At 37.5% G+C, this 15370-nt stretch overlaps 2 protein-coding genes and 1 long non-coding RNA gene across 3 annotated transcripts in view; 1 reads left to right on the top strand and 2 right to left on the bottom strand.

The window, feature by feature from the left end:
• The window catches only part of LOC130954657 (receptor-like protein 34), a 32309-nt gene that overhangs the window by 6952 nt on the left and 9987 nt on the right, over positions 1-15370 (top strand). The gene's annotated exons all lie outside the window — the stretch shown is intronic.
• LOC130957841 (uncharacterized) lies at positions 1524-3407 on the bottom strand. Its single transcript, XM_057884686.1, has one exon. It carries the CDS (start codon positions 3405-3407, stop codon positions 1524-1526), a length of 1884 nt encoding a protein of 627 aa, XP_057740669.1.
• Positions 10555-13279, bottom strand: LOC130954659 (uncharacterized). Its single transcript, XR_009076379.1, has 3 exons — positions 13126-13279; positions 12903-13050; positions 10555-10889 (listed from the first exon to the last, which is right to left on the bottom strand). It is a non-coding gene; the product is annotated as an uncharacterized LOC130954659 (long non-coding RNA).

The raw sequence follows: 15370 nt of genomic DNA on the forward strand, positions 1-15370 counted from the left end.
TTTTGAAGAGGTCAGGAGTGCCAGAGCTAACTTTTCCAATTTGTTATATCTCAACTCTGCCCCTTGCAAGGCCCTGCTGACAAAATAGATTGGTTGTTGTGTCCTTCCTTCTTCTCGTACTAAAACTGAGGCCAAGGCTTCTCCTGTTATGGCGAGGTACAGGTACAATGGCTCCCTTTCTTTCGGCTTCCCGAGGACGGGTGGTGTCGCCAGGATTTCTTTAAAGTGTTGAAAGGCTTCCTCGCATGCGGGTGTCCATTCGAATGCTATTCCTTTCTTCATGAGATTGAAGAATGGCAGGGCCTTTGTTGCCGACGCTCCAAGAAACCGTGACAATGAAGTCAGCCGACCTGCCAACCTTTGAACCTCCTTGATACTGCCTGGGCTCTTCATTTGGAGTATCGCCTGGCACTTCTCCGGGTTGGCCTCTACCCCTCTTTGGGTTATCATGAACCCGAGGAACTTTCCAGCTTCCATGGCGAAAGCACACTTGAGGGGATTTAGCCTCATACCGTGTTGTCGGAGGGACGCGAATACACTCGCCAAGTCACTCAAAAGGTCGTCAGGTCGTGTTGTTTTTGCGAGGATGTCATCCACGTAGACTTCAACTGTCTTTCCTATGAGGTCGTGGAATATCCTGTTCATCAGCCTCTGATACGTTGCCCCCGCATTTTTTAGGCCGAATGGCATTACCTTGTAGCAGAAAGTTCCTCCCGGAGTTATGAACGCCGTCTTGTCTTCGTCTGGGCGATGCATCGGTATCTGGTTGTAATCGGAATAGGCATCCATAAAACTTAGATACCGGTATCCTGCCGCAGCGTCGACGAGTGCATCTATGTTAGGGAGGGGGAAGCAATCCTTAGGACATGCTTTGTTGAGGTCGGAATAGTCCACGCACATCCTCCACTTGCCGTTGTGCTTTTTTACCAATACCACATTTGAGAGCCATGTCGAGTAGTCCACCTCCCGTATGAAGCCTGCTTCTAGGAGGCTGGCCGTCTGTCTGGCCACCTCCTCCGCTCTTTCCGCCGACATCTTTCTCCTCCGTTGGGCCACTGGGCGTGCTTCCGCCTTGACGGCCAGATGGTGCGAGATGATTTTTGGGTCTATGCCCGGCATGTCGGCTGGAGTCCAAGCGAATAAGTCACTGTTGGCTCTTATCATTTCGACCAAAGGTTCCTTCAACTCGCGTGGGAGATTTTTGTTGACGAACGTGAACCTTCCCTCTTCGTCACCGAGTCTGAACTTCTCCAGATCCCCTTCCGGCTCCGGTCTAGGCTTGTCGTCTACTCTGGCGTCCAGGTCGGCTAGGAACACACCGGATGCCTCCTTAGACTTCTTCCTGAGGAAAAGACTGGCATTGTCGCAAGCGACTGCTGTCTCAAGGTCTCCCCTTATGGATCCTATGGATCCATCATCGGTAACGAATTTCATGATCAGCAGCTTTGTGTTGATTATGGCTCCGAAATCATTGATCGTTTTTCTTCCCAGAATTATATTATAGGCGGTGGAGTCTCGGAGGATCACGAACTCAACCGTCGCCTCCTGTCCTGGGGTTGCCCTATTGAGATTGGCAAGGATATCATTCCATCCGGTTTGATGAAGTGGTCGCCCAATCCTATCACCCCGTGTTGGTGAGTCGTCAGATCGGCATCTTTTAATCCCAGCGCATCGAACACGTTGCGGAACATGATGTTAGAATCTGCTCCTGTGTCGACAAGGATGCGCTTGACGAGGCCGGTCCCTACTCTGGCCGTTATGACCATGGGTGGGTTTTCCGGGACGTCGTCGAACCATTGGTCCTCTGGACCGAAAGAAATGAATGGAGGTTTCTTGGAGCTTCGCGTCGTCGAGGAGGAGATTGACAATATCTTGGTGTCCTTCTTATGTGCGGATTTGAATCTTGGTGCGGCGTTTTTGGCCGTCACTACGTTTATCACCGTGAGGCCGTGTTCTCCGCTTTCCGGCTCTTGTCGCCTTTTTGCCGAACGGGTTTTGCCCTCCTCGTCTTGGTCGCGGTAGCGCCTCCTTGGCTCCCTGATCAGGTGGGAGAAGGCCGCCAGTTTACCTTCCCTTATCGCTTGTTCCAATGCATCCTTCAGGTCGAAACAATCCTGCGTTAGGTGACCGTAACCCTTGTGGTAATCACAATAAAGGTTCTTGTTCCCTCCGGTGCGGTCTTTGAGTGGTCGGGGCTTCGGCAGGATTCCTTTCTCGGCTATTTGTTGGTAGACTTCCACGATGGGGAGATTAAGCGGAGTGTAGTTGGTGAATTTCCCGACTCGTGGGAATATCCTTGGTGCCTTACTCAGCGCCTCTTCTCTGGTTTGTCCCTTTGGTCTTTCCCCATTGCCCTGTTGTCGGGCTTGATTGTAGCTGGGCTGCCGTTTGTTGGCGGCCACAACTCGGGTGACTTCCTCGTCGTTTATGTACTCCTTGGCCACCGTCTGGATTTCATGCATTGTCCAGACCGATTTCGTGGTAAGGTGTTTTCGGAAGTTCTCGTTGAGGAGGCCGTTTGTCAGGCAAAGACTGGCCACCGAGTCGGTTAAGCCGTCGATTTTCAAGCATTCGTCGTTGAACCGATCTAAGTACCTTCTGGTCGGCTCTCCCTGTCTCTGGGTTACCCCTAGCAGGTTGATAGGGTGCTTGGCCTTTGCTATCCGCATTGTAAATTGGGCCAGGAATGCACGGCTGATGTCCGAGAAACTGTGGATGGAACCTTGTGGGAGGCCGTTAAACCATCTGATCGCTGGCCCTGCTAAGGTTACCGGAAAGGCGCGGCATCTTACTTCGTCCCCCACTCCCTCCAGATTCATCCTGGCCTCAAAGGCCGTGAGGTGTTCTAGAGGGTCTTGAGTTCCGTCGTACCTCATGTCTGTTGGTTTGTCGAAGTGTTTCGGCAACCGGACCTCGAGGATAGATCGATGGAACGGGGTGGCGCCTATTATCACGGGTTGTCGTGTTCTCTCGGATCTCCCTTCCCCGTCATCGCGACTTCTTGCCGTTCGGCGGGTTGGTCTGCCGCGGGAGTAGATGATCGTGTCATTTCGTCTTCTCAGTATGGGTGACTCCTCCCGCGTGCTCTCCGCTTCCGTCCGGGATGCGGATGTACGCCGCGGGCGGCTCCGGTGGGAGTCTTCCTCCTCGCTCCCGGGAGATGGGGTATAGCTGGGATCGGTAGACCGTCCATCCCGCTCCCGGTCAGCCAGCTGTCGTTCTAGGTTCTGGACCCTGTGGCGTAGCTCCTGCATTATTATGGCGCTATCGCCGCCCGTTCCCCCGAATGGTCGTGTTCTCGTGTGTTGTTGGGGGGACCTCCGCCGCCCCCTTAGCGAGGCGACGGAGGCTGCCCCCTCCGCTCCGGCTTCTCGAGCTTGGTCACCGGGACCCAGCACGACTTCCATTTAGGCAGAAGTCCCCACAGACGGCGCCAATGTTCGGTTGTCGGGTACCGGACGGATCGGGTGAGCAGTTGAGGGAGTGGGGACGCCTTAGTTTTGGTCGCACTTGTTGTGGGTCTGTCGAGTAGCCGAGCACTTGTCTTGGAGAGAGGATGAGGGGGGTGCTACCTGCAAAGACACTCCGACGCTCAAGTCAGCGATGTGCAGGCAGACAGAATAGTGAGGTGAAAGGATATGACGTACCTTGGGAAGGACAGGTCTTTCCCTATTTATACTGTGTCAGAAGTGGGCCCCGAGGGGAGGAGCCCAATTTCCGCGAAGGTTCCTCCCAGCTGTTGTTAGGGAATGATGAGGACGCGTGTCCTGACGCCGTGGCGGACGCAAGGGCTCGATCGCCCGGGTCGGGTTCCCAACGGGTCGGGTCGACCCGTGCGTGGCTTGGGCCAGGCCGCAACAACTTTGATAATAATATTTATATGGTCTCATGTCGATTATAAATGTATTGTCTAGTCACTGAATTGCAAAATTCACCCCCTTTTTAAAAAAAATATTTTTCAGGATTAAATATTTGACTATGTGAGACTTTTTATTCAAGAGTAACGGTCTGCAATGAGTACTTATTCTTTATCGAATTCCTAGAAGTCTATGCTCCATATGTCACAGACAGGATTCAACCATTTTTAGTTATTTTAATTTATGTTAAAAATATAACTATTTATTTTAGAACTTGTAAAATATTTATAACTCACTTATTCAACTTATATTTGAGTATGTTAGACTTGCTATAGGATTATTTTTTTGAGTGCCAGTAATGACTCATTTTAGATCGTAACAGTTATAGATGGCAGAGGCTATTGATTCAATTTTGTTAGCATTCATTCTATAACAAGTAATGTGCAAGGGAACACACACCTAATGATCTAATCGAATAAGACTAGTAATTCCTTAAGCTTGTGCAAAGTATACGTGGCGAAAAGGTCTTATATATCATGTAAAAAAATAATAATATGAAAAAATTCAATTCTCTAGCAATATACTATAGCATTTTGCATACTTTAGTCTTGATGACAGTAAATTATTTGATTCAATTAAAACACTAATTCTCAGTTGATTCAACATAACAAAGAAGTAATGAGACTTCTTTCATCACAATCAGTTAGTGGAACAACAATGCTAAAATATAAACCATGGGGGAGGGGGCAAATAAGATAAAAGATTCAATATATGATCAATATAAACAGATTTCAAGAACATAAAACCATTATGAGAAATTAAAAAGTGTATAATAAAAAAAATTAAGAGGAAACTAAGTAAGACAACTACTAAATCATGCACATGCTACATTGCAGTTATTATAAGACTATTAAAAACTGTATAAAATATGCATAGTTCTCGAGGTGTATTTGGTCCGAGGAAAAATAAGAGGTACATTTTCAAGAGCTCTTGAAGTTCTAATGGAATGCTTAACCACCGGCTATATAAATATGAGCATCAAGCACTGGATTTTCTCCATTAATGAGCTCAAAGACACAAACATCTCCAACTTTTAAACCATTCTCAAGACTAAAAGGCCGCCAACCATTCGAGACATAGGCAGCTGCTGCTGCGGGATAACAGAGCAACTTTGCAGGCCCCAACTTGCCTTCCTACCGTATCTCTACATTCTGCTCCTTGTTTTCAAAATACTTTGTGTAGAAGGAAGCTTTAAAATTCTGCATGATATATAACATTATGTAACAATACCACATAGAAGCTTGCATGATATTTAGGTTTCCTTATGGATAAATGTATAAGCTTAAACTCACGGACCTTGATCTCTGTAGATTACTTTTCACTGGCTTGATTATGAAAGAGACAGTGGCGGAACTTGAAACAAAATTTTGGGAGGGCCAAATAGAAAATAATTGTTAAAATATTTTTTTATATGGACCTTATTTAAGATAAATTCGTCTAATCCCATCTCTCTGGTTTGGGTGATACTGCCAAATTTAAAGCCCTTTTTCAAGATCTCGTTCCAAAAAGTTAAAGTTACAATCATCAGATATAACTTTTTGAACTTTTGAAGGTTATATCTCACTTTCTTCGTGATTCATTAAAGTAGAAGAACTATCTACATGTGTTGATATTGTAAAAGTTATATGTTCACCTTCTTAAATATTAGCCTTCCTCTTAAAAAATGTATCAATTCTTTGATTTTTCATTATTATTTTATATAAAAATTTGAATATATATCCTGTAAAATATATAAAGAAGAAGTTAGAAGGACAAATATTAAAATTTATAATATTTATTGAATTTTTTTATTAATTTATACAAATACAATAATATTAATACTTATTGAATATTCTATTATTTTTTATCATATAAAAAATTAAATTAAATAAATAGTGAAATATAAAATAATATTAAATTAAATAAATAAAAGATATCTAATTCTTTATATTTGAACCTAAAGATAGAGAGAGTGTTGTTTATTGAACTTATTAGATACTTTAAGTCATAGTAAAGTATTTAAGTCAATTGAATTATTTTTTATCTTTTGAAAAAGTACTACTAAGTTTTTAATAAAAAGTTTGGGGGTCCATAGCCACCCCTTGTCTGAACTAAGCTCCGCCACTGGAAAGAGGAATTTTCTTAGTTAAACTTCCGAACTTCTTCCAGACATAGAAAACCACAGATCCTAGCCTCAAAAACTGGCTCCGATACCATAAAAGAATTTAAAAAACTATTAGAGAGGATCTTACTTACGGAATAAGGCAGATACTACAGATTAGTTTCATTGGAAGAATGTTGTAACGTCCCAAGTTTTTTTATTTTTATTACTATCTTACCCTCTAATTTTACCAAAAACTCTAAACTACCCTCACCGCTCTTTTCCAAACTTAACCCTAATCTAAAAATATCCCCAATTTTGCCCTAATCCAAAAATATCCTTAATTTCGTCGCCGATATGCTGCTGCCTTCCACCACCGCGAGATAGAGCTAGCCTTCTGTTCTTCTACTGTCATTGCGGTTGCCTCCATTGCAGGTGGAGGAAGTCACCGGAGAAGGGATTGTTCTGTTCTGCTTCTGCTTTTATTTTTCATTGGTTGTCGAAGTCTCTCGGGCCATGAATGTTGCCGCCGGAATCGTCGAAATTGTTGCCGCCAACAGCCACCACTGCTATACCTTTATCTTGGTAAAACAAATTCCATTCTGCTTGTAATTGACATCTCTTTCTATTTCTGTTCCGCTTTTATTTACCTTACGGTCTCGCTCCATGTTCGTGCAATCTTTTTTTATTAATTTGCTTTTGCTGTTGTTTGTTACGGCTAGTTTCCAGATTACATTCGTGACGTAGTCGTTGTTGCTGATTGAATTGAAGTTTTTGTTATTGGCTCGGTCGAAATTCTCCATTCTTTTGTTTCATTCTATTTCAACATTTTTCACTTTTTAATCTGGCACTCCAGGTTTAGTTTCTTAGTTCTCATAGAAGTAGATTTTACATTTATAAATTATAATCGTTAACCTTTCGGTTTATGCCCTTTTGAGTTTTTAATTATATTTATAAAATTATTGTTGAAAATTTTTGAATTAATTAGAATAATTGATTTATTATAGTTGAATAATTATTTGAGTTATGCTATATGTACATTAAAATTAGTCACTAAAGTCAGCCACCAGTATAAAATACATGTTAGAATATAAATACACATTCAAAATAAATTAAACCACACATGTATTTATACACAAATATATTGGTGGCTGATTTTAGTGACTAATTTTAATGTCCAAATAGCATTTTTGTAATTATTTTTATGAAGTTCATACTTTAGAAATTTTACATAAAACTATATATATATTTGATGAAGTTTTACATTATTTTAAAACATTTAATTTAAAACATTATTTGTTAGTATGCATTTACTTTGAAATTGTGATTGAAATTGTGAAATATGTTTGAAATTTCTTATTATTAAAAAAGTATGATTGGAAAAAATTTTTGACGAGGAAGTATTATCTGATTTGATATGATTCGATACCTTATACATTTAAAAGATCAAAGATTTGTTGTATTTAAAATTATATGCTTTGAATTGGTTTGGGAGGCTCGTATTAGAAAACCGTAGTTAACGGCGGTTATGACGTTAACTTAGATGCATCTAACTCAGAGTTGTAGGGGTGTTGCTAGCCTAACATCACACGTTAGATCTGTTATTCTGTTATGACACACAAGAGAAAAGAGCTACCCATAGAAGTGGAACCGCCCAAGTGTAAACTTATGACTTGATTTCTGTCTAAAAACTTCCTTATTGATTCACTTATTCATATAAACTAGAATAAGACCTGCGCGATGCGCGGGTGGCAAATTAATGATAGTATATAATAAATATTAAAAATTATTATGTTTTGTAGAATTAAATTAAATATGTGTAAACTAAAGTTAAATTTGAAAGGTGTTTTATTTAAAATAATTTGTAGTACAAAAGATTTGGATGTTGGAGTTGTACAAAGTAATATTTTTATTTGGTGGTTTGATTTTTGCATTTGTTTTAGTTTATGGACTTAGTCTTTTTATGTGGCACTCGTCCTCCTTTTTTATAGTGGTTGTTGTTTGAGTTTTTGCTTTCTTCTTTCTTCCGAATATGTGTCTTGAATTTGTATGATTTTCTTTCTCCTTAATCTTTTGACGTGCATGCAGTTTTTCAATGACATCTATAATAAAAAGAACAAAAATATGTAGAATTTTTTTTAAATAAGTTATTTTTAATAAGAATAATTGAAATAGTATAAAGTAAAATTACCTGTTAATATTTTTCTTTGACCCACTCTTCAGACAATGTTTCAAGTAATGCAAATTTAAAATAGTGCTAGAGAATATTTAAAATTGGATCTTTAATTTTGTTCACAACAGTTGTGACTTGTGAATAAAAAGTTTGCTTTCATTGTACCTTTAATTAGTCTATACAAATCATTTGCATATTCTATTTTCAATTTTTTTTTATAATATAGATTTTTCTTTCTTGTAAAAATGTTTGAATTTTTTCATTATTTTTTTTCACAATTACATGAAGAGGTGTTCCCTACAGTGTTAGTAAATCATAGTTGATAATTTGTTAAAAAAAATTGATTACATTTTTTTTAAGTTATTAGAAAATGAACAATGAATAGCATATTGAAGGAAGTATAATTTTAACGATATTAAATTATAATTATATATAATGTATTATAAAATAATATAAAAAGTATAAAAAGCAAACATAATTAAAGTATTTTGTTCGTAAATTCAATTTAAAAATATAATAAATATGTTTATTTTGTACCTTTTCATCTAATATAATAATTTCTAAACAAAAAGACTCCTCTTTATTTGTGGATGTTAATATTTTCCATAGATGAACCACAAGAATTTTGATAAACCAATTATCGATTTGTTTTGTGATATTGTCCAAAGAATGATGTTTCATTGAATAAGTTTGAAATGTTGTGTAGTTCAGAAAAGGAATAGTGATCAGAGACTTATAAATAGTTCAAATAGTATGGATTTTGAATATTTGTAACGTAAAATTTATTATGATTAATAATATTATTATGACATTTGTAATATGGATGTTTGTTACATTTAATGAGTTATTTATAGAAATTAATAAATTAAATATTGAGGAAACGGTAAGATATAATAAATATAGGGATATGAATTTAATGTATGTATAAGTTACAAATTTAGTTAAACGCTATTAATTTCTAATTATTGTCATTAGTAATTTTGCACCATAATTTGCATATATTTCTATTATATATATTTTTTGCTGATTTGGAAATGATAGTTGATTTGGTGAAAATTGAATGGTTGATTCTAAAATTTTGCCAAGTAAGCATATTACTGACATGACATCAGTAGGAGAAAAAAAATATCTTAAAAGTAATGTGGATAAACTTATTCATCTACTTTTATACTTTTATATATTAAGAATAGATTATTATTTTCTAAATAAAATTATTTTTTTGATAATATTTATATGGTCTCATATCAATTATAGATATATTGTCAAGTCACTAATTGCAAAACTCACTTCATTTTTCTAAAAATAATTTTTAGGAACAAATACGTAAGACTTTCTACTTAAGGCTTAGTTTGGTAAAGCTTTTGCTTTTTAAAAGTAGCTTATGAAAGCTGTCTTTTAAAAGACAATTTTTTAAAAGCTGCAGCACTTACGTTTGGTAAAAATCAAATTAAAAATGGCTTTTAATAAGTACAAGCACCATAATTGTGTTTGGTAAAACAGCTTTTAAAAGTTGAAAAAATTATAATAAACATGTTTATAACAAAAAAATAATTTTTTTTTCAAATTCTTTAAAATTTTATATAATATTTTAAAATAAAATAATGTTAAAATAAAAAAATTCATAATAAACATAAATATAATAAATAAATTCTTCTATTTTTTAACTTTAAAATTTTATATAAGTATCATAAAATTTGTATGTAATCCAATGTTAGTACTGGGTACGTCCATTACCCACCTATGTATATTGGCTCACCTTTACAGATCATAAAAAATGGGACACATATCTCAAATAAACTACTCTTATGATTATATATCTATATTTACATATGTATATACATGTTGTTATTATAATTTGGACTAATGCTCATGCAAAAAAAAATTTTATGATTGGTTTTTATCAACCTCTTCCCCTTTCAAAGAACAGAAAAAAACAAACAAAGATAATAAATCTACTGAAAAAATACAAAATTAACGCAAAAAAATAATATAAATAGATAGAAGTTCATACCTAATATGTGATAGAGATGTATTTGTGTTGAAATTTGTGAAGATTAGGTTGAAAAATAAAAAATATATGAAGGTTAGGAAGAGAAGTTAGAAATATATGAAGATTTTAATGGCAATATAATAGCGGAAAATATGTGCGGGAAAATGAAAAAAATTTGGTAAGCATAAGCCTGTAACACCCTACTACACAATGTTTTACGCTTAAGTCATAGAACAGAGGTAGTGTGGTATTACAGACCTCTAATAGTAAGGATATACATATAATACTGAAAAAAATAATATAATAGGAGCCTTGAAACAAAGTGGGTAAACAGGAATCGCAAAATAAATAAAAAAAAACGCAACGCTCAAGGAATAGGATTACTTGCGTGCTAAGAAACCTAATAGGAATATGATAGAACAATAAACGAAGGGATAAAGAAAAGCCAAGGAACAGCATAACTAGCCTCTGACTCAGCCTGCGAAGCTAAGGCTGGCCGGAGGATACATATATACATATAAATATACATAAGTGTCCCCAAAATATACCAAAATACCAAAGTAAACTCCTATCTCTCCCTCAACCTCTAAGAGGAGCAGCATACATAAGTTACTTGGAGAGTAAGCTACACATATATATACATATATACAAATAGAAACCAAAATACACCCAAGAACTACTTCGCTTTCCAGAATCCAGACGCCTAGCGAGGAGCCTCTCGACCTGCATCTGAAAAACAACAATACAATATGGAATGAGAACCGGAGGTTCTCAGCATGGTAAAAGTGCCACGCGCATAAGAAATACGGTCCTGAGAATGCCATAGGCAATCCTAGAACTCCATTATTCAATTATCCAACTTAAGCACTAAAATAGAAGCCATAAACAGGAGTAGGTATTCTAAATCTGCCTAATTTACTCAAGTTCAAACTTAACCTAACAGCAAACCACTGAACCGAAAATCATACTTGCATCGAACCGAAATCACAATAGCCACCGAACCGAAATACGTTCATGTGGTTAATCCTTCATCTTCAATTCTCAATCAACAAGCACAAGCAACCAAACAACTTCATGCACAGGTAATGATCAAATAGTACAAATAGCAGGTATAACAAATAGCAGGTATATATATCAATTAGGCATACCCAGGAACTGCATAGCAATCAAAACAAACAAATGCATATGATGCATGCCTGTCCTATGGCTGATGGGGCCCATCTGTCGGTTATCCAGCCAACCCGACAAGTCCGAAAACCTTAGACTGTCCCTCGTCGCGCATCCCCAAGAGTCTATGCATAGATTTCACATACATTCATCATATAATCACTCAATGGGGGTTATCCATACCCGGGAATTTATACGTGCCCGGTCACCCTTACGACGTAGGGTTAACAGAGTATCGAGAATCAACCTGGAACACGTGGTGGCGAGCCACGGTTTTTACCCAGGGAAACTCGTATCTCAGATATCATCATTCATAAGCCATTTCATAGTCATAATCATTATTTAATCATTCATCAAGCCATGGCATGTTAACTCCTTTTGTTAACAACCTCCCTTTCACATTTTTCATCATCATCCCCTTATAATTCATTTTGATTACCCTTTCCAGGTCCTGACCAAACTATCTATCAAATTCTTCTCAAACTTCTTAATATCGAATAATCTTAAAATCAACCCAACTCTAACATTAAACCAATCACATCACACGAAGATTAAACTTTAACTTCTCGAACCCATGACTATCACTAAGACATCCTCGGCACTCTATTTTCTTTGCTGTTTTTAATATAACAAATGAACTCGGAATTGCACAAACTTTATGTCCAGGCATTCATCTTGAAATAAGCTTTCTAAAAAAACCAAAGATCATAATTTTCTAATTTCTCTAGCCTCAGGAATAAAGGAAAAACTGTGACTGCTCTGCAGTGCATAAAACCAGAAAAACAGCAGCAGCATGTGATATTCAAAATTCAATATAAAATCCAAGTTAAATCCAATGACCTTAAAAATTAATGTAGTTAAACTTTACTCATCCAGAAACAAGTGTGTCTTGGTTGCAACCCAATTGCTATTCAATTCTAAGAGTTACAAGCATTGGAAGTTGATGCATAGCTTGCTGAAATCTGTTTCTTTTCAGCTCTGACCACCAATATTCAAAAACTCACAACTCCCAATCCTCAACTCTTAAAATTATGAAGTTTTAGAGAAATAAAGAAAATTAATCAAATTTTATAACAAAATTGGTTTCGCTCCAAGACTCAACTCGTAGAAGTCGCAGCAAGACAAACAAGTTGCTGCCCTGTTTGACATTTTCTGCTGCAGGACAAATTTAGCAATCTAACTTTAAAAAAAAGTGCCATAAATTGATTATTTAACAAAAAGGTTCTAAATTTTCCAGTTTAGTTCCTTATATTCCCAAGTAGAACCCAAATTTAGTCTCATGCAATTCCGATCATTACATAATTAGTTACAGCACATGCAATACCACCACAACACAACTCTACATCCTTATTAACAAACACCAATCCTAATCCATCATAAATAAATATAAGAACACATTATTAATAACTTCCACACCTCATAAATTCCAATATATATATCCACCAACAAATCTATTCCAATAACATTACAAGGCTAATCATTAAATACAACAAACAATTCAACTTATCCTATGGTACCTCTAACCTAAGCTTTCACAACACCGTAAATATTAAACGTACGAAACTTAAACCATACCTTGGCCGATCACTTAATTCACCCAAGGCAGCTTCTTAACACAAAATTACAGCCTCTTCAAGCTCAAGTAAAACAGCCACAAACTAAGCTTTGATCACCAACAAGCCTCCAAATATTCCCAATGCATATATACCCACTTAATCTACACCTAATACATATACATATTCTAATTTCAGTTCTCCATTACTAAAACAAGATTGAGCTAGGGTTAGGGTGTTCTTACCATACCCATATGCTCAATAGCTTGAGCCCACAAGTTCCGGAAGCTAACTTGAACCTAGAACACAAGAATTGAACAATTTTTAACTTAATTGTTCATAAATTTCCGAAATTAGGAGAAGCTGGCTGAGAAGGAAATAATGAGTTACCTACCAAATTGTTCCATGGGTTTCGTAGAGCTCGTTGCGGTGAACGCGTGGTCGCAAACGGTTCGTCAATCGGAGCTCTGGATCAAAAGTTACATGGATTTGAAATTAAAGTGAGGGTTAGGTTTTTGCTTGTGTTCTTCTTCTCCCTAAGAAATGTTTCCCAGCGTGAATAATGAAGAAGAAGGGAAATAAGAAGCTGTGCCTCTTTAATGGATTGGGTTTGGTTGGGCCTTGGGCCCATTTTGGGTCCGGTTCAACCAGTTCGGCCCATCCGGCCCAATCTTGGGCCAAACTTTTCGAAATTGGTATCAAAATTCTCGTTTCGATGAGCTCTATCTTATTTTGATATCAGTTTTGCGTATTTAATTTTTCTATTGAAAATTCGATTTATTGACTAATTATATACCGATTTTAGCGGGGTTTACATCCTACCCACCTAATTAGGAATTTTGTCCTCAAAATTCAGAGTGCGCTACCTGAATAAAGGTGTGGGTAGTCCTTCCGCATCTCTGTCTCAAGCTTCTAGGTGTGTTCTTCAATACCAGCCCAACACCAAGCTACTTTCACTAAGAAAACCTTTCTCCCGCGTAAACGTTTAATGCTAGTATCATCAATCCTAACCAGAGTTACTAGAAGCGTCAGACCTTCTCTTACTTGGACTGATTCTGGTTGTGGGACATAACTGGATCGAAAGTGTATTTATGAAGCTGTAATATGTGAAACACATCATGCAGGTTCGAACATTGTGATAGTAAAGCGATCCTATACGCCACTGGTCCGATGTGATGGGGATTTAGCTTTTTAGTTTTTGATTGATCATCCGATTCTAGTTCGTTGAAGTGATCTTCAGAAATAGGTATCCTCTTCCTTCCAACTTGAGAAGTCTTCTTCTTAGATCTGCCTAACTCTTTTGTCGGCTTTCATAGTGAGAATTCTAACTTAGATTTGTGTCACTCTTCCTCCGTTGTTTCGGCTGTCAAATTCAGGAACTAAGACGTTTGGTATTCCAGTTTTCGGTTAATTCAAATGTGTTTAGCATACTGTGAAGTCTCACCTTCTCCCTGATGTATAGTCTCTTTGATATCCCCAAGAAGTGGTTTACTCCGATGGGCAAAACGGGCCTGGTCACTTGATCCACAATTCCCTAACAGTATCACCTTTTGTCCTAGTCGTCGGCAACCTATTATGAAATCGATGGTTATTCTCTTTTACCTTTAATGCTGAATTTTTGACAGTTGTAGCATTCGCATGGCTTCTGGTGGTCTCTCTTTTCTTTCTCATGCGTCGAACATGTAATCACATGGATCGTCACTTTGTTCTTCACTTCTGGCGGCTCAAAATATCTTCTTGAATTCGCGATACGTCTTAGAAACCCCAAGGTAACTTCAAAAATCCTCTCTTGTATTCTTCGGACAACAGTTTCTCACTCTAACTCCTAATCTCGACACATAACCCGCTCATGGTGTCTTCTTGATTCAGCCGGCTTCGGTTCTTTTAGTAGCTCCTTATCACTGTTATTGCACTCCTTAAGTCCTTGACTCTACGATCTCTATTTTGACACTAAACATATAAATCTTTTCTTAGTTCCCTTTCGTTTGCCAGACTTCGACATTCTCGGTAGGTCTTTATCGTCCCCTCACGCTTCCTGCATTTCGTCTTTGCTATGTTTTAAAATCGCAATAGATTTAGTTTGACTCCTTTAGCTATACCCTTAATATCTAAGCATTTTCCCAAAAATTTCTTACTCAGGGCATCTGTTACCACTTTACGATGTTGTATTTACACGTATCCTAAACCCCTCTGGTAATGCATCGCACTAATTCCGAGTTGTTAAATAAATTTGGGTATCCTGATTACTGGATTTGGGGTTAATCCTTCTCTTAGAGATTGGAAGCTCTCTTCATATTCGGGTATCCATGTAACCGGTGTATTTTCTAGCGTGTTAAACTAATCATAGGCTTTGTGGTCTGCAAGAATTAATGCTCCAAAACTCTTTTTGGGGGCGCATGCTTACCTGCTTCATTTTCCGTATCCAAAAGTCTTGCTCTTAAGGAATCAACATCTCAATAGTTGTAGCTATACTTTATACATGATACTAAT

The sequence above is a fragment of the Arachis stenosperma genome, chromosome 10, assembly GCF_014773155.1.
Source record: "Arachis stenosperma cultivar V10309 chromosome 10, arast.V10309.gnm1.PFL2, whole genome shotgun sequence".
In the NCBI taxonomy this organism is placed as follows: domain Eukaryota; kingdom Viridiplantae; phylum Streptophyta; class Magnoliopsida; order Fabales; family Fabaceae; genus Arachis; species Arachis stenosperma.